Here is an 18,313-nt window from a genome sequence, read left to right as displayed (position 1 = left end):
GCTGTCAGCTGCCTGTTTAGTCTATGGCCAAATCTCTGAGTTGGCTGAATCTTTTCCAGAGCTTTTCTGAATTGATTCAGATTCCTTGAATTGATTCCAAGCTTTTACTTGTTCTCCCAATTCAATTTGGATTCGGTGATTCGGTCCCCGAATTGGGTCAAATCTCCTCCAAATCTAATCAATTACAGAAGCTTCACATAGCCCTATTCAACAGGCCTGGGATCAGCTCATAAGTGTGATCACAGAATCATAGAGAAGTCACGTTAGAAGGGACCTCCAGTGGCCATCTAGTTTAACCCCCTGCCTGAGGCTATCCAAGCCATGGACTTGATTGTGTTCTTAGGTACCTTTGTGAATTGGGATCTTAGAAATGATCATAATAGGTGTCTCTAGTGGGTTATGGAATAGAAAAAGTTCCCACACAATTTACTGATTCGTTTGATGCACCTGGCTGGGGGAGTATTTGGTTGATTGCACGATTTCGCAATGATTGCACACTTAATTCATACAACACACTTTTATTTTAAAGTTCCTTGCTACGCATGTAACACTGCTTAGCTTTAAGAAAAAACACAAACATTAAAAACACAATAACTACATATATTAGAAACAATACTCCAAACACACTTACTTCCCAAACAATGCTATAAGAATTAGTATTACAAAAACAACTACAATTAAAAGTAAAGGTTAAATTGGAATCAATACTATTATTTCTCATGATATACTTACAATCCTAGAATTCCGAGAAACCAAGTCCCCAGATATACTTTCATTCTTTAGTTATGGTTTTAGAGTTGGTTTCAGCAGTGATAAAAACAAGTCTTCTTCCTTCGGTCCCACTCAGGCACTCCAGTGGCTTCAGCGTGAATGGGAGTTCTTGTTCATGGAGAGGGTGGTTCAGGTGCTCAGTCTGATCCAGCCTACACTTGCGATTCTTCTTTCTGTGTTCTGCAAATGAGGTTACCTCCAAATTGGGACTGTAGGTTACAGTTTTTATTGGGTGAGTTGCAGTCTTGGGCCCCTCCTACCCAAACCTGTCACTACTCCCAAATTTGGGCTCAGATCTTTTACCCAAAAGATTCCTTTCCTGGGTTGTCTTTGGGAAATTTTCCACACCACTGCTGTGACCTCTCTTGCCAACCCCCTTTCAAAGCCTCTAGGTTTTGATCTCTTGGAATGTTTGCCCAAGGGTCACTTTTAGGTTAACTTTGTTAAAGGCCTCTAGAGATAAAATTCAAGAACCAAGACATTCAGCACATTCGCTGCAAGGCGTCTAAAGATAAAATTCAGAACCAAGACATTCAGCATGTAACCAAAAACAAGCAATGGCCTAGATAAGAAGATGAACCTTGCCTTTTTTTCTAAACTGGCTAATGGGTATTTATCACAAGAATTCAAACTATTACATTCAATATGACAATAAGCACATTAGAAATGCTTCTGCTCTATGGACACAATTGAATAGGGATTTTTGCATGGCAGTATATGTTGTTTCTCTGTTCCGCTAGAGATTCTCATTTAAGTGGGGTGCTGAGCCTGCTCATGGAGAATTTCTTGCCATACTAAGACCCATGAAAGAGGTTACGTAAGTAGACAGAAGTGAGTCAACTCTAGACAGATTTTCATCATCTGGACATTAAAGAAAAGGAATTTTGGCTGCTAAAATATACGTTGTTTCATGCTTTACAGTGTCTACAATTTGTACTTGTTCTATTTTGTGGAATGGACAATTTAAGGTAAAGATAATTGGATGTGTACAGTAAATACATTTTCCTGAAGCAATGATCTATTGGCTCTTTTTGATACTATTGTCAGGAGAACAACTATATAAAACCTATATTAGAAGCTTTATAAATTTGTTTAGTCATTCTCATTTGTACTTGGAATATTAAATACAGTCATACAGACATAACTATATTCAGACAAAACTTTTTTATTGTGAAAGACTCCCATGGAATTATCAATATATAAATAAAAGTATATATGTCAATATAAAAACATAATTAAAAAAATAGATTGGTGGGAAAGGAATAGGGGGATAGGGAAGGAAAAAGGATGACATGGATATTATGATTAGTCATCGAATGATTCTAGTTTAGTTACCATTTATGATGCTGAAATGAATTTCCCTGTAATTACTTTCAAATGTAAACTTATACTTGAAAAGGGACTTGTGCAATATGTTCCCAGAAAACGGCAGACCAGATATGCTGTAATATGGAGAAATATTGTTATATGTGTAAGGATAGGTAGGTGGGCTAATATTAGTGTTACTGATGAGCTTATTATACCTACAAATTATACCTATACTAGGAAGGTCTTAGAAGAGACCTTGCTCTCACAGCTGCTACAAGAAAGTCATCAGTATGAATTCACATCCACAGAGTTTCTGGCAGCTTTATATGGCTTCACTATAGTAGCCATGCAAACATGGGAAAAGTGCAGCAGCTGGCAAAAGGTACAGTCACATTTACATGTGCCTGCTGCTAGATCAGGGGTGGGCAATTATTTGGGCCTCCAGGCCACACAGGGAGTTTTGGTGAGCTGTCGTGGGCTGGGTCAGCACCACCTTCCCCACTCCCCCCTGCACAACAACTCACCAAAACTCCTTAAGTGGCTCTGCTCCATGCTTAGCCAGGTGGCTGCGATGGGGATGTCGGTGAGCGGGGAGTGGCATCTGGGAGTGGGATAGGTGGCCGGATGGGGGCTGGGATTGTGAGGCAGTGACAGTGTGAGGCCAGAGCCCAGGGCAGAACAGTTATCCACTACCAGCATGTGCCCCTGCAACAGGTGCTGGTTCCACAGGGAGGGGCATGTGCAGAGCAAATTGCAGCTCTGCTGCTGGCCCCATCCCTGTGTTGCCACCACCCAGCAATCCTGGGGTCTCCATGGAGACTGGCTGGGACCCGTGTAGGGAGGGTGCATAGCTAGGTGGACAGGATGGGGCCATGAGCAGGCAAGGAGTTGTATCTGGGCTTGGGGCCAGGATCCTGGGGCAGTGATGTGTTATTCTCCCAATAGATAAAGAGCGATCCAGCTGTACAAAGGAGCTCTCATTGATGATGTGTTACAAACACAAGAACAACTTTCTTCAGCAATCTGAAGTCAAATTGCTGGCGGAATTTGCTGGTAGAATCTGAGATGGTGACCACTATATTTTCATACATTACTTATTATAATGGTGTCCTGATCTATTGGAGGCCCTTAAGTACTTCAGTAATACTAACAACTTGTTGCTGCTGATAAATTATTTCAAAACTAGATCATTCATAACAAATATAACATGGCATTTTTCACGTGAGCTAGGGATTGAAATTACACATTAACTGGTATAAGTGATTGGAAACTGGCTGAAACTTGTAATAACAGAAATTCAGCGTACATAAACCACTTTTAAAATGGCTGAAACCTGATTTAGATAAAGTTGGATGGATGTAGTATCAGAGCTAACTGTTTAGATTAAATCAGTTTATAGAACTTCTGTCCAGGATCCCCTCCATATGGAAGTTATCTCACAGTCCCCCAGCATCCCAGAATGCTTTGTACCTCCCCTCACAGGATGGGTGGGCTAGCATTGGCCCAAGTTGTATGCTCCATCCTAGCAGTGAGGCATGCTTTAGCTCCCCCCAGCTTCTGGCCTGGGCCACTGCAAGCATGTGGCTGCATTTCTGGAATCAAAGGTGAATGCCTGTTCGCTTGCTTATCAGTTCAATCTATGCGGTTTAAACTAACCTGCAAAGGTTGAATCAATTCAGCCTTGGGATTTTTGACTGTCTGTACTTAGCCATGACATCTGACTTCAAATTGCTGAAGGAAGTTGTTCTTGTATTTGTAAAATTGGTTTGTGAAAGTAGCAAATTTACAAAAATACCACATCTTTTTAGTCCCTTTGCAGCATGCTTATAAATAGAAGTGAATCCTTTTATGGGTGGAATTTTAATGACTTCCTTGTCCACATGAATTGTATTTCTACTTAGATTCACTAAATTGTAGCATGGGTATTGGACATATCTAATTATTACCATTCTTAAAATTGTCAGCCCTTTTGTCATCCAGTATTGTTTCTACATTAGCGCTTTATGAACAAAGAGTTATGTTATGCGACAATACTTGTTCAAAAGATTATGTAGAGTTTGGTTATGAAAAGATCTTTGGTATTGCAATTCACAGTAAAATCCTTACTTCTTTCATTTATCTGTTGTCACAAACAAAATCAAAGCAACAAAATTAAAGCCACTGCTATCATTCCAAAGTATTTTCTCCTACTTCTTATTAGGAACACATGTTATGAACTGAGACAGTATGTTTCCTTTAATCTGTTTAAAATTTATACTGGGATACTGAAACTGAACTCAGTTATGACTACTTGCCAAACTGTATTTGGCATACAACAAATACTTTTGCAACAAGATAGTTGTTACAAATACAAACCAGGTCCAAATGTCATAAACATTAAATGTATCCTCATTGCATTTTCACCTACAAATCTTTGAATTCAGAAATGTGCAAGATAAAACTCATCAGTCAGCAGCAGCCACAAAAATATTTTCCCACATAAAACTATGCTAATCCTATAAACCACACGCATGCCTGATACTACTTTTTCTAAAGTTATTGAGCAAGACATTGCCATGTACAGTACCAGGGTTTTTACCTACAGCTTCTATAGACCTGTAGTGGCAACAACAGCTACAGATAGTATGGGTCTTAAGCAGCATAGTATAGGCAGGGGGAACCATGTTGGGGGAATACCAGAATATGGATTTAGACACCCACCCACCTCTTTTCACAGGAGGAAAGGACATAGAATCATAGAAAATTAGAGTTGGAAGGGAACTTAGGAGGTCATCTAGTCCAACCCCCTTCTCAAAGCAGGACCATTTCCAACTATATCATCTGAGACAAGGCTTTGTCTAGCCAGCTTTTAAAATTCTCCAGGAATGAAGATTCCACAACCTCTCTGGGTAATTTGTTCCAGTGCTTTACTACCTTTCTGGTGAGAGAGTTTTTCCTAATACTTACCCTAAACTTCTCTTGCTGTAACCTGAGATTATTGCTCTTTGTTCTGTCATCTGCCACCACTGAGAACAGTCTAGCTCCATCTTCTTTCAAACCCCCACATCAGGTAGTTGAAGGTTGCTATTAAATCCCCCCTCCATCTTCTCTTCTATAGATTAAATAAACCCAGTTCACTCAGCCTCTCCTCAGAAGTCATGTGCCCCAACCCCCTCACCATTTTCATTGCTCTGGGGCATTCCATATGAGACCGGCTGCCAACTAGACATGGAGCCATTAATTACCACCCTCTGAGCCTGATGATCCAGACATTTTTCTATCCACCTTGTACCCCATTCATCCAACTCATACTTCCTTAGCTTGCTTGCAAGAGTGTTGTGGGAGACTGTATCAAAAGCCTCGCTAAAGACAAAGTATATCAAATCTGCTGCTCTTCCACCATTGACAGAGCCAGTCCTCTTGTCATAGAAGACATTGAAGGTTGGTCAGGCATGAATTGCCCATGGTGAATCAATGCAGACTATTCCTTATCACTTTCTCCAAGGGCTTAGAAATAAATTCCGTGAGGATCTGCTCCATGATTTTTTCAGGGACTGAGGTGAAGCTGATCAGTTTGTAGTTCCCCAGACCCTCCTTCTTCCCTTTCTTAAATATGGGCACTGCATTTGCTCTTTTCCAGTCATCCAAGACCTCTCTCAGTTGCCATGAGTTTTCAAAGATAAATAGCCATCAGCTTTGCAGTCACATTGGCCAATTCCCTCAACACCCCTGGGTTCATCATGTCCAGCTCCATGGACTTGTATATGTCCACTTTTTCTAAATTGTCCTTAACCTGGTTTTTTGCCACTGTTGGCTGCTCACCCCCTCCCCAAACTGTGCTTCCGGGTGAAGTAGTCTGGGAGTTCATCTTGCATGTGAAGACTTAGGTGAAAAAAGGCATTGAGCACTTCAGCCTATTCTGCATCATCGTTTATTAGGTTGCATCCCCCATTTAACCAAGGACCCACACTTTCCCTGATCTTCCTTTTATTTCTTTTGACATCTACTGAGTAACAGCTGAGCAGGAAGTTAAGCAAGATCAGTCAGAGAACACTTTCCTGGCTCTCATATGTTTTTTTTCTACATAACAATAATTCTTAGGGCTCCCCTTTTTTCAGGGTGGAGAATAGAGACCTTAGAATGTTATGACATTAAAATACAGAATTAGAGGCTAGGCCCAGCTTGTTCTCTACTTTAAAATATTTCCATTTCCTTCAGAGTAAATCTAGTAGTAATATTCTGACATCAATCCTGAAAGTACCTGCTTGAGAGGAAATGCATCCAAGACTACTGAAGGAATAGCAGGGAATCAATATTTTTAATATTCCAAGATCCCCTGCCATGAAAACTAGGCAAGGGTTGGCAGTTGGATAGGGTACAGGCAGAAAACATCTCGTGCATTAGTAAAGTTTAGATATTCAGTGTCCTGTTTCCTCTCTGAAATATGGGATCCATGGGTGGTTTAGCACATGCTTGGGGCACGTGGAAGCAGTTTAATTAGAATGGCTCCAAGAGCCACTCGAAAGCAGCTGCAGCATCTCATGTATTCAGCGTCCCATGCTTCAAAATGGCGACTAGGGCACTTTAACTAAAGCTCATTTAACTAACTCATTAGATAAGCTTTAGTGAAAGCACCCCCCACAACCATTTTGAAGCACAGGGATGCTGAATACACGAGACATGGAGGCTGCAGGAGCATGCTAAATGGCATGCTCTGGCAGACTCAACTGAGTCTGCTCTGCTCTGATGCGCTGTAATTATGACGCATTGGAGCAGCATTCCCACACATATACAGGCACCCCCTGAGTGCAAGGTATTGTGTGCTGGGGACAATCCAAGCATGGGGAGCCTTTGAGACCCCGAACTCTAGAGGTCATGATGAAGCCAATGATGTTAAACAACAGAGGCTTCAATGCTAGTTCTATTTAAAACTTAGGTTTATACAGCAGATTCAGGTCTAGATCTCTATTTAAATTAAAACAGCATAACTCCATTGTCTTCAACATTGCCATCTTAATACCCCCCAGCTAAGGATCTGGCCCTATAATTTCCATGGAGCTGTCATCTTATTTCATTCTACTTTGATAAATCATTTAAAGACTTTAGGAATTAAGTAGGCTAAATTGAACACAACTTCAGGGGAGGCATTTGCTTGCATTTGATTAGTTAGGATTGGGCAGGCATTCTTATTTACTCATTTTTGCTGACGTATGCTATGGAAACTTTAAAAAAATGGTACTGATTTTAACTAACTATCTTACTGCTTAGAGAGCATATGAGCCTGAGTTTTCTTCCATTCATAAATAGATAATAGATTCCATATTATAATGTGATTGGGGCTGGGCTTGGGCTGTTCATGAGCAGAGAATGAGGCACTGTTAAAAATGATACTAGTAATTCAGTAGCTGATATTGGTCCCCCTTATGTGGTTGTGCATCTGAATCCTAGCAGGAAGTCATGAGGCACTGGGTTGCAGAAGATGTTATCTAGTAGACTGAGTATTTGTCTAGCATCATGAAAGTCATACATTGCAGTTACTGTTGTGCTATTAACTCACGGTATGACTTTGGTTAGTCACTGAACCTTGTGCCAGAGAGCCAGTTGTAGAAAGGAGATAGTAGTGCCTACCCTTCCTTACAGGGAGGTTAAGAGGATTAATTACTTAACTGTTGTATAAATGTCAAATGTGGCATGCCAGGAATGCTAAGCTTTGTTGTTGTTGCTGTTGTTATTATTTTCCTGTTCTTCACCTTATATCCTTAACTTTGTTTCAGTGATATTACAAAAATAATCTGATGAGTAAGAAGGATTTTGAACTGCACCCACGCAGTGCTGCTCCAGCAGACACTTGTTCTAACTCAATGAATATTGTTTCTGTGCCAGCAAATTTATAATGCCCGACTTCAGCTTTGGTTTTCACACCTTAAAAAGAAACGAAAATGAAGGCAGTAGCTTTCCTTTGCATCCAGTTTTGAATGAGGTACAATCAACATGGTATATATTTTATGACATATTACATGTAAATATATATTTTTTTCTTTGACAGTTGATGAAAACTGTGAATGAAATGTGTCCGAACATCACAAGAATTTACAACATTGGAAAAAGCCACCAAGGACTAAAACTGTATGCTGCTGAAATCTCTGACAACCCAGGAGAACATGAAGTTGGTTAGGATTATATTCTTATAAATCTATTTCAGGGTGGTGCTTTTTTAATTCCATGTGTCTGCAGCAATTATCACTGATGAAATCATGTTCATGGCAACAGGAATTTCAAACATATGTGGGCGGAACCTCAATGTTATATTTCTAATTTGAGAAAATGTGGTTGAACATAAATAGAAGTCATTATAAAGTAGGATCAAATTCATAAATACTAATGAGTTATACTCTTTACAATATAAGGGAAGGCAGAGTGGATTTTAATACTGTGTAACATGATTGGCTGAAAGCCTTCAAGACTAAAGTTGTCCTTTTGTATGTCTATTACAACTAAGGGCTGGTCAGCTTTCCCTATACTGCCCCATTAGTGTGGCTGATTAGTACAGTGTCCAGGGCTGAGGGTAGTAGTGTCCATCCATTTGGTTTTTGGACCCTCTGTGGCGATGATCAGCAAGGGTGACAATGGGCTATTGAAAAGCTGGTCAAGTGTGTGCCCCAAAAAGTAATGTGTATTATTCCTGCACAATGCAGAGCTCTGGGCACATCTTAGTGTTGCCTCTCAGACAATGGACCTTCACACTACCATTTACATTCAGGTGCCTTCATGGAATAATTTGTTTCTAAGATTTAGATTGAGACTACCAGCTCATTTCATATATGCCACTGAACAGTTCCAACTTTGTAATGAATGCCAGTCATCATAGACAGTTGGCCAAACTTGGACTAGTGACCTAATTGCAAAGGGTCCCATAGCCTATTAGCGTAACCACTTACTCATCCAGTTCATTTAACTTTCATGGGCTGCCTTCATAACTAGTGTTCCACTGTTGCCAGTGTAGTGTGATTTGTTTCTTTGTGCAGAACCCTTTATTGGAATAGAAAATCACCACATACAAATGGCTGAAACCACAAATATTTCAAGCATAGTTGTGGAGGCTTTTGGAAAAATCTGGTTTTCATATGCAGAATGTACACTACTATGTCATGCATTAGATGACATTTTCATTTCATATTTCCCAGCCTAGTGACTTGTGAAGGGTGGAAAAGTTCCAAATACTGTAAAATCAGTCAGATTTCTGGCCACTGGGTACCATTGGCTATGTGTAGAGGGTGCACACAGGTGCACGTATACCCCCTGAGATTGGCCACCACTGACACTGCTGGTGGTGTCTGCGGGTGGTCACTGATTGCCACCCACCATCCCTTGCCGCCAACATTGCTGTGGCCACCTGCAGTCGATCTTTGCTTGGCCCATCCTTGCTGCTGACATCACCACGGGTGCCTGCAGGCGGTCCCCACTCACCTCCGCCACACCCCCACTGCTGCCTGTGGGAGGCACGAGGTGTAAATGATATAGTACCCAATGCTGGTGATCCTTATTATAGATCAAGACAATGAAATACATTGTTTGGGTAATTAACCAATAACAGTTTATAATCCTGGCTCAACTATGCAGTAAAGAACTACAGATATTGTGGCACTTAATAAAACTTTTCCAAATAAGCATGAATCATTGTGTTACATTAATGACTATAAAAAGACTGTGTGGGGTCAGACATAAACATTGTACTGTTAGACTGTAATGTGTATATATATCCTTCACGAGAATACACATGCATTCCAAAAATACTACCATTGAGAGAGATGCCACATGCTCTTTTAAAAAGCATAGAACTTGTAAAGTGGGCTTTTTTAACAAAGAACTTTTTATTATATTTAGAAAACACGAAATAATATAATTTAATTACCATTTCATTCAATGGCAAATGTCTCCTGAATGTTTTACATGGTTGCTGTAAATCTTATCACTTTATAATTAAGTAATGCATAGTAACAGCAGAGAAGTAAAATTACATTTTATAAATGAGGTAGAAAAGATGTCAGCTGTGTTATGTGGAATTAGGGCAGGTCTAACCTTGCCATTAAAGTTAATGGAAAGATTTTTCATTGACACTAGTGAGTAACGGACTGGTTTCTTGGTTTGGAGCTCTAACTACATTTATGTTGTTTGGCTTTTTTTGTCAACAGGTGAGCCAGAATTTCGGTATATTGCAGGAGCTCATGGAAATGAAGTGCTTGGACGTGAGCTAATTCTTCTGTTAATGCAATTTATGTGCCAGGAATATTTGGCTGGGAACCCACGCATTGTACATATCATTGAGAATACCAGAATTCATCTCCTCCCTTCAGTCAATCCAGATGGATATGAAAAGGCTTATGAAGTGGTAATATGATTATCAACATAGCTATAAATTAACATAATGCTATTAGATTGGTAAAATAAGCTCCCATTATCAAGTTAATTAAAAATATACTGTGGAAGCAATCAAAATGAACAAAGCCCACAGAAGTAGCACACCAAAATGAAAAGCTGAACTGAGCTTAGCTTTTACTTGGTAACAGCTGATGTAAGCAACATTCAGCATTAATTGTAGCTGTTGGGGTGGTGTATGAGCTAACATGGACTGCCCAGCTGATGGCCTGTGAGTCACAAGGAACTAATGAAGGGTTAGCACGTACCTCTCAGGCTTCCAATGAGCCACTGTTGCCATTATTGCTGCAGCTGCTGTAGTAACTGAGGCTTGGGATTTCCCGTCCCTTCTATGGCTTCTGCTGCATACCTCTGTCCTAAGGGATGAGGCAAAGCTGCACAGCACAGCCTGCAGTGTTGGGTGGGGCAGCAACCTGGAGCACCGATGCAGTATAGAAAGCCAAAGGGGAAGTAGGGTGCTGGACACGGTGCAGTGGAGGCTTGGAGGAAAGCATCCATGTGTGCATGCAGCATGCACCTTGTGGGTATCTACAGCACTTGATGGTGTGGCCCCCCTGGATCAGCTCTGTAAGGCTCAGGCAAGCTCCTGCTCTACAGCCCTTGTTAAGTGCACTGACCCAGTTCCTACTAATCAAGGCCAGCTGACCCCCAGCCCCTTCCCTCTGATTGGTTCTGGAGCTGCATTTAAGGAACTCCTCTAGCATCTGAGCCTTGCTGCACAACACACTGGTCTTCAGTCACTGAGTAGTTCTATCCCAGTGACATTTCTGGTTTCCCAGGTTCCTGACCCTGCCTCCAGCTTGCTCTTGGATTTCAGCCTTTAGATTCTCCCCACAAACTTGTTTCCTGACTCCTGACCCCAGTTTGGCTTACTTTGAGACTTAGCTTGTGGATTATCCTTTGGATTTGATAACTAGGTTTCTGATTCCTGTCTCTTGACCCTGGCTTGGCATTTTGGCTCCTGACTTGTGGCTTCCTTTAATCCTTCCACCCCCAGCTCCATGCCCAACTCTGCCCACTAAGACATCTGGCCTGGTGGACTGTGACAAATTCCACCAGGAAGTTCCACCAGACATCTGCCCAATCACCTGGCAGGGTCACTGTAGGATGGACTGGTTATCCAGTCAGATTTCCATACCTAATTGGTGGCCATACTTCAAAATTTGCAAACTCAGATCACAGTGTTGCAGGCTCAGAACACTCCTCTTTCAGGGTCAGCTGCTTAGCCTGCCAGTCCCAACAACCCTGAACCCAAGACAAATTTGGTGGTGACCCCTGTAAGTTTCAGGGATTTATAAGACCTGGCCTTCAGGCTGCATTCCCGAACACAGCCAATGTGGAGCTGATAATCAGTCTTCGGACTGGAGATGCCTCATCCTGGGACAGCTTTCTTTTGGAGGCCTCAAATCCCCTCCTTGATAACTTGAAGTGTTTATTGGGGTGATGGCCAAGATTTTGGGGGACACAAATTGGGTACACACAGCAGAATGGGTCCTCCAGACCCAGAAACAGGGCCACCACCCTGCGTCCAGCTATGTCACAGAATTTAGTTCCTGGCCAGATGCAGAGTGGAAAGAGGCTGCACAGCATTTCCACTTTTGCCAAGGCCTCAGGGGGGTCTATCAAAGATGAGCTGGCCTGAATCAAGCTTCCAGTGACCCTGGATGGCCTCATTAACCTCTTTATTAAGATCAATGTTTGCTTGAAAGACAGCAAGAGAAATGGGTCTCACCCTGTGGGACCCACAAATACCTATATTGCTGCCCTGAGAGCCTATGCAAGTTGAGGCAACCAGATGGAGGCTGTCCCCTGAAAAAAAACCAGCACTCAGGAGATCTCTGTCTCTACTGTGGTAGAGTGGGGCATTTTGCCCAGACCTGTCCCCAAAAGGTAGTTTGAGTTTCATTGCTGGGAAAACAGTTGACCATGCCTCAATAGGGGGGCAAAGGCTGGGCTAGCTTTTTACCCCACACTTTTCCCCCACCCATCTTGTGTAATAACCTCTGTCACCATGAGGAGACCAGATTTACCCTTACTGGTTTCCCTTTGTTTGCATCACCCAGCCATGGATGATGTCTCCTAGGCAGTTCTTCTGGATACAGGGTCCTTTGGGAACTTGATGGATTTGGCATTTTCCCCCCAGCACCAGATTCCAGCCAGGTCTAAACGCACCCCAGATGTACTGGAGTCAGTGAACGGGTTTACATTACCTTCGGGACCTGTCACTAAGGAAATGGCCCAACTGGAAGTATGCAACAGAGGGCACTAGGAATTTCTTTGCTTTGACCTGATCCATTCTTCCCACTTTTCAATTATCTTGGGAACCCTCTGGCTTTCTCTCCAGAACCCCAATATTCTGTGGGAGGCAGAGGGAATTCCAATTTGGTTCCAATTTCTGCAAGCGGATGTGTTTCTAGGACCCCAGATCACAGCCCAGATCATGTGGGGAGCCAGTGCAGTAGAGCACCCAATGCCGTCTGCAGACAGAATTAAACCTGCACCCCCAGAGTTTGCCAGCCTACCAGACTGAGATCTGGTTAATGTATTTGGTAAGAAGAGGGTGGACCAGCTTTCTCTACATTGCCCATACAGTTGGTTCATTGATATCTTACTGGGGCTATGGACTGTGTTTGGGCAAATATCCTCTAGGAGCCTGAACTGAAGGCTCTAAAAGAGTACATCACAGAGAATCTACAAAAAGGGTTTATTCAGCCCTTCTGTCACCAGTCTGGGCTCCTATCTTTTTTGTGACTAAGAATGATGGCTCACTGCACCCCTGTGTAGACTATAGAGCAATGAACCAGATTAGTGTCTGGAACCAATACTCACTTCTGTTAATTCAAGAGTTGTTAGACAGGCTTCATTCCACCAAGATATTTACTAAATTGGACCTTCAGGGGTGGGGGTGGGGGGGCTACAGCTGCATTCATGAAGGGGACAAATGGAAGACTGCCTTATGGTCACAATACAGTTCTTTTGAGTACCTCATGATGCCCTTTGGGCTTTCTTATGCCTTGGCAACATTTCAGCATTTCTTGAATTACGTTTTCAAAGATACCCTGGATGTATTCATGGTAATTTACCTGATTTATATTTTAATTTTTTCAAGAGCCCCAGCCACCACGAATGCCATATTTGAGTGGTATTGTAGTGACTAAAGAGCCGTAGTCTACATGCAAAATTAGAAAAGTGTGAATTAGATAAAACAGTTACTGAGTTTTTAGGATATGTCATTATACTGGAGGGGCTATCCATGGATCTGAGGAAGGTCTCTACCATTATAGAGTGGCAACGCTCAAGGGGATATCTGTGGGGTTAAGTGGTTGCTTGGCTTTGCCAACTTCTAAAGAAGATTTATTAAGGGGTTCCCTAAACAGGTGACCTCAATCACTGCTCTTTTCAAGAAAGGAATGCACTTTATCCAGACCCCAGAGGTCCAGGCTGCCTTTGAGGGGTTTAAAATTGCCTTCACATCAGCTCCTATCCAAATTCACCCAGACTCAACATAGCCATTCCTATTGGAGACAGATACTGCCAGCTGTGCCACTGGAACTATCTTGGCCTAGCCATCAGGTCTTCAGGGGCTCCCCCACCCATTCTTCTCTAGAAAGCTGACCACAGCTTAGCACAATTATAATATCTTGGATCAGGAGCTCCTAGCAATCAATGCTGCATTCAAGGAATGGTGACACCATCTAGAAGGGGCTCAGTTCCTGGTCCAGGTATTAACTGACCGCAAGAATCTTGAACACCTGCAAACTGCATGAACTTTAAACCAAGACAGATCTGTTGGTCTTTGTTCTTTATATGGTTCAATTTCACTGTCACCTACTGTCCAGGCACCAAACATGGTTAGACAGATGCCCTGTTCTAGAAGGGTGACCATTTAGAACTCTATCCTGAAACCTGTTCCACCATTCTGAGCCCCAAGAACTTTGTCAGAGTCATGGTAAACTAGGACCTAATGACATGACTCCATTCCTTGATCCCCTAGGACTCATTCATTGCTCAGGTCCTGTAGGACTCAGAAGGGCCTGAACCATCTTCCATGACTGTCTGCTTGCAGGGCATTTTTGGTATCTCCAAAACTACCAGCTTGGCTCTCTCCAGTTTCTGGTGGCCCCAACTTTGTTAGAGTGTTCAGAAATACATTGAGATTTGCAACAAAACCCCATTCGCCAAGCCAGCCCTGGCACACTATGCCTGTTGATTCTAGTGAACACTCAGCATGTGGCTCCCACTCCTTACAAGTTGGACAACCCCTTGCTAACAGATTGTCTTTAAGATAGCCAAGACTTACTTCATAATGAGATGTGTAGATCAACAGGTACACTTTCAATTTGAATTTTAAATCTGGTAATAATCTGTGCAGCCTGTGCAACTCGTATATAATGTATTCCCTATGAGAAGAGAGCCAAGCAAAACACATACTTGTAATCTCACCCACCTGAAATTTTACAGCAGGTTTTTTAAGGAAAGTCTATCGTACAGTGTATTGTAATAATTCAGTTTGTGAAAATAGAGAGTTGTGATATCCACATCCAAGAAGTTCATCAGATTCAGATAGGACAACTATCAGGGTTTCTACAGTAGTAGTGTAACAGAAGGGGCATCCTAGGGTCGCCGTGCTCTCCCCTAGTTGCCCTCTGTACCATGCCAAGCTACCTAAAAGCAACCTTGAATCTCGCCCACCACTTCTTGGTCTTATATATATTAAAGGGAGGCTGCCTTTCGTCCTCTTGGCCACGGTTCTCCTGCTATTACTTGTTCTGTCTCTATACTGGGTGTGCCATGCACCCCGGCTTTATGGACTGTGCATGGCTCCAACCATCCCTGTACCATGTCCCAAGCCTCACTGACGTACCGGACATTCTTTGGTCTCACTTGACACTTCTCGCTTGGGCTCTCCGCAGCCCGTCTCTTTTGCTGTGCCTCACTGGGTGCTGTCTCTCTTGCTGCGCCTCACTGGGTGTTCAGGCTCTTCGCAGCCCGTCTCTCTTGCTGCGCCTCACTGGGCGCTCGGGTTCTTCGCAGCCCCTCTCTCTCGCTGCCTTACTAGGCACTTGGAGTTGGCACACACCCAATACTATGCCTATGCTGGTGCTCGGAGTTGGCATGCTCCCGATACTGCGCCCCTTTGGTGCTCAGGGTCGGCACAATCTTAACATTGCCTTTCTGGTTTTCAGTGGTCACTGCCCCCCTTCTGGGGCTTCTCACTGCCCCCTTCTCTGGGGGTGGGGTTCCCACACCATTGTGGGTTCCCTATGAGGCCTCCTCCAACCCCTAATAGCCTCACCCAAACCTCCACTGTAAACAACAAACACGAAACATAAGCCCCTGGGCTATAACATAAATCCTAGCTGCTTAGCTATAACATCCTTCGAGCCACCCCATGGGTACTCCATCTCTCCCCCAGCATCAGCCTGCTCGTGCAGTCCAGCCTCTCGTCTTTACTCACTTAGGCAGAGCTCCTTCTCCCTTGGCAGCCAGCAGCAAACTCCTGCCTGGCCTCCGTCCTGGGGTTTCAATGGGAGCCAGGCCCTGCCCCTTCCGGTTAGCTGACTGCTAGCAGGTGTGGGTCCCTGACTCCCTCTAGTTGCCCCAGCAACTGGTACCTGTGGAGTTATCCCAGCTCTCCAAGTAGCAGGCACCTTAGTGCCGTGCTACAAGCAGTCAAAAGCACAACAGGCCCTAGATTTCTGTAAATTTCAGTACATCAGACTTGCCCCTGTTATAAAGAGAGCAGATGTGAAAATTCACTGTAAAGAGTGAAATTCTTTAAATAAAGAATTTAATCTATGAAAAGGTTTCAAGACCACTGAAACTGTTTGTAAATTAATTAATAGTTTTGGGTAAATATATATAAACAAATCAAAACATTTTGTTTTGGATTAAAGTTTTTCAGTATATGTAGCACCGCCCCCCCACATCCAGTTATTTGCACAGTTCTGGTTGCTACCCAGATCATTTTCTTCCCTGCTTATCGTTTGTCTGTTCTCAATAAGGCTTCCTTTTATGTTTGATTTAATTCTTAATTATTACAACTGTCTTTTATTTGTGTGTTACTGATATTAACATTGTGGTCAAAAAAACAAATGTATTGAAGCAAGAAATATTTTTATAACAGTTTGAGTAATAATTTAATGTGGATATCAGTGAAGTCAATAAAATAAATTTCTGATTAGTGATATTCCAGTTATTACATAATTTAATTTATATTGCAGGGGGTTTGTACTTGACAGTTAATTTTAAATTAAGATCAAGTCTTATTTTAATACAGAACTTGCATTTCTGAGGACCTCAAAGTACTTTGTACACTTTGCCTCCTCTATGTGGGCTGTTGTATATTTGAATACATGTGTTGCTTTACCATAGCATGCCTTTCATAGGTCACAGTGTGCTTCTTAAGTGTCACCAAAAAATCCTTAACCAAGTTCTAGAACAGCTGATGAGGATTTCCCCAATATGACTGTTTCCCCAATATTAATATTACTTTCTCTGGCACAAAGGACTTGGATGGGACAGGAGAACACTGGTATTGAATGGACAGCTTCAACTTGTGGGATCATCCCTATGCAGCCTCCAGCTTCCATTACTTACAATTGCCCATAAACCACCAGAGTTGGAATTAAATTACCCAAATAAAATTACTGAAGTACATACGTCACTGAAGTCCCATACTGGGGACTAATATTCTGTATAGATAGCAACATTTCATAAAACTATAAACCAAGAATTAAAAAATACATTGATTTATCCAGCTGGAACTACAACAAAGAGATTTGGTAGACAAAACAAAATTGGCCATGTTGTAATTAGGCCAGCATCATAGGCGCCTTTAATACTAGAAATACTGTAATGGGAACCTAACCAACCACAGATATTAAATACCTTGAGTTTCTGCCTTTACTGAAAGGTGTACAATATAACAAAAGTTTGATTGAAAATTTGTGTCACAGGGTTCAGAATTAGGAGGCTGGTCTTTAGGACGCTGGACTCAAGATGGTATTGATATCAACAATAATTTCCCTGATTTAAACACCTTGCTGTGGGAAGCTGAAGATCGAAAGAAGGCTTCAAGGAAGGTCCCAAATCATTATATTCCAATTCCAGAATGGTACCTGTCGGAAAATGCTACAGTAAGTGGAAGTAGCTCGAGAGAGAAAGGGAAACACAGAAAATGGGGGGAGGTGCTTTAGGGATGAAACATCAGGAGATAGACTTTAAAAATTTTTAAAGAGCCTATTTCTTTTCCCCCAGAGAGACCATTAACAGTAGACCATTACTAGTGCAAATAATAGTACACATGAAAACATTTTTTTCTCTCTCACCCTATGCAAAATTAATAGGCTTCTTTTTATATGTAATTACACTAAAATTAATTAATAAGTGTTTGTTTCCATCTCTGGGAATCTTTCATTTATTTTGAAGAGACAGAATACTCTACCATTTTAATTAGACTTATCCAGAGCTTTCTGAGCTCTATTAAAAGGGCAGGATTTGTCAACAAGGCATATTTTCTTAAGTTTTCTGTTGAGGTTATTATATGAAAAAATAAAAATAAAAAACCTCTCTTAACTACCAAATCAAACAGCATGTCCTATTCAAAATCATTAGAATGGCCTGTGTTAACTGCAACTATTTGCTAATACTGCAGTAAAAATAATTTCTGTATGGTCTTTCACAGGGGTTATTTCCAATGGCCAAACATACCCATTACACCTAATCCATAACTAAACATTTCCTGAGGCAATCTCCAAATAAGTAGGGACTACTGAATTTCATGGCTCCAGATAAAGTTCTGTTTCTTTCCCATTTA

The 18,313-nt window shown here is 42.0% G+C and overlaps 1 protein-coding gene across 1 annotated transcript in view; it reads left to right on the top strand.

The window, feature by feature from the left end:
- Positions 1–18,313, top strand: part of CPXM2 (carboxypeptidase X, M14 family member 2) — a 203,638-nt gene that overhangs the window by 163,034 nt on the left and 22,291 nt on the right. Inside the window, exons 8-10 of the mRNA XM_019502962.1 lie at positions 8,105–8,228; positions 10,251–10,447; positions 17,454–17,633. Coding sequence (XP_019358507.1) covers positions 8,105–8,228; positions 10,251–10,447; positions 17,454–17,633 — 501 coding nt within the window. The remainder of the gene's footprint in view (positions 1–8,104; positions 8,229–10,250; positions 10,448–17,453; positions 17,634–18,313) is intronic.

Source organism: Gavialis gangeticus, unplaced genomic scaffold (genome assembly GCF_001723915.1).
Source record: "Gavialis gangeticus isolate Ggan-Ray unplaced genomic scaffold, GavGan_comp1, whole genome shotgun sequence".
Taxonomy (NCBI): Eukaryota; Metazoa; Chordata; order Crocodylia; family Gavialidae; genus Gavialis; species Gavialis gangeticus.
This window is presented reverse-complemented; position numbering and strand designations above follow the sequence as displayed.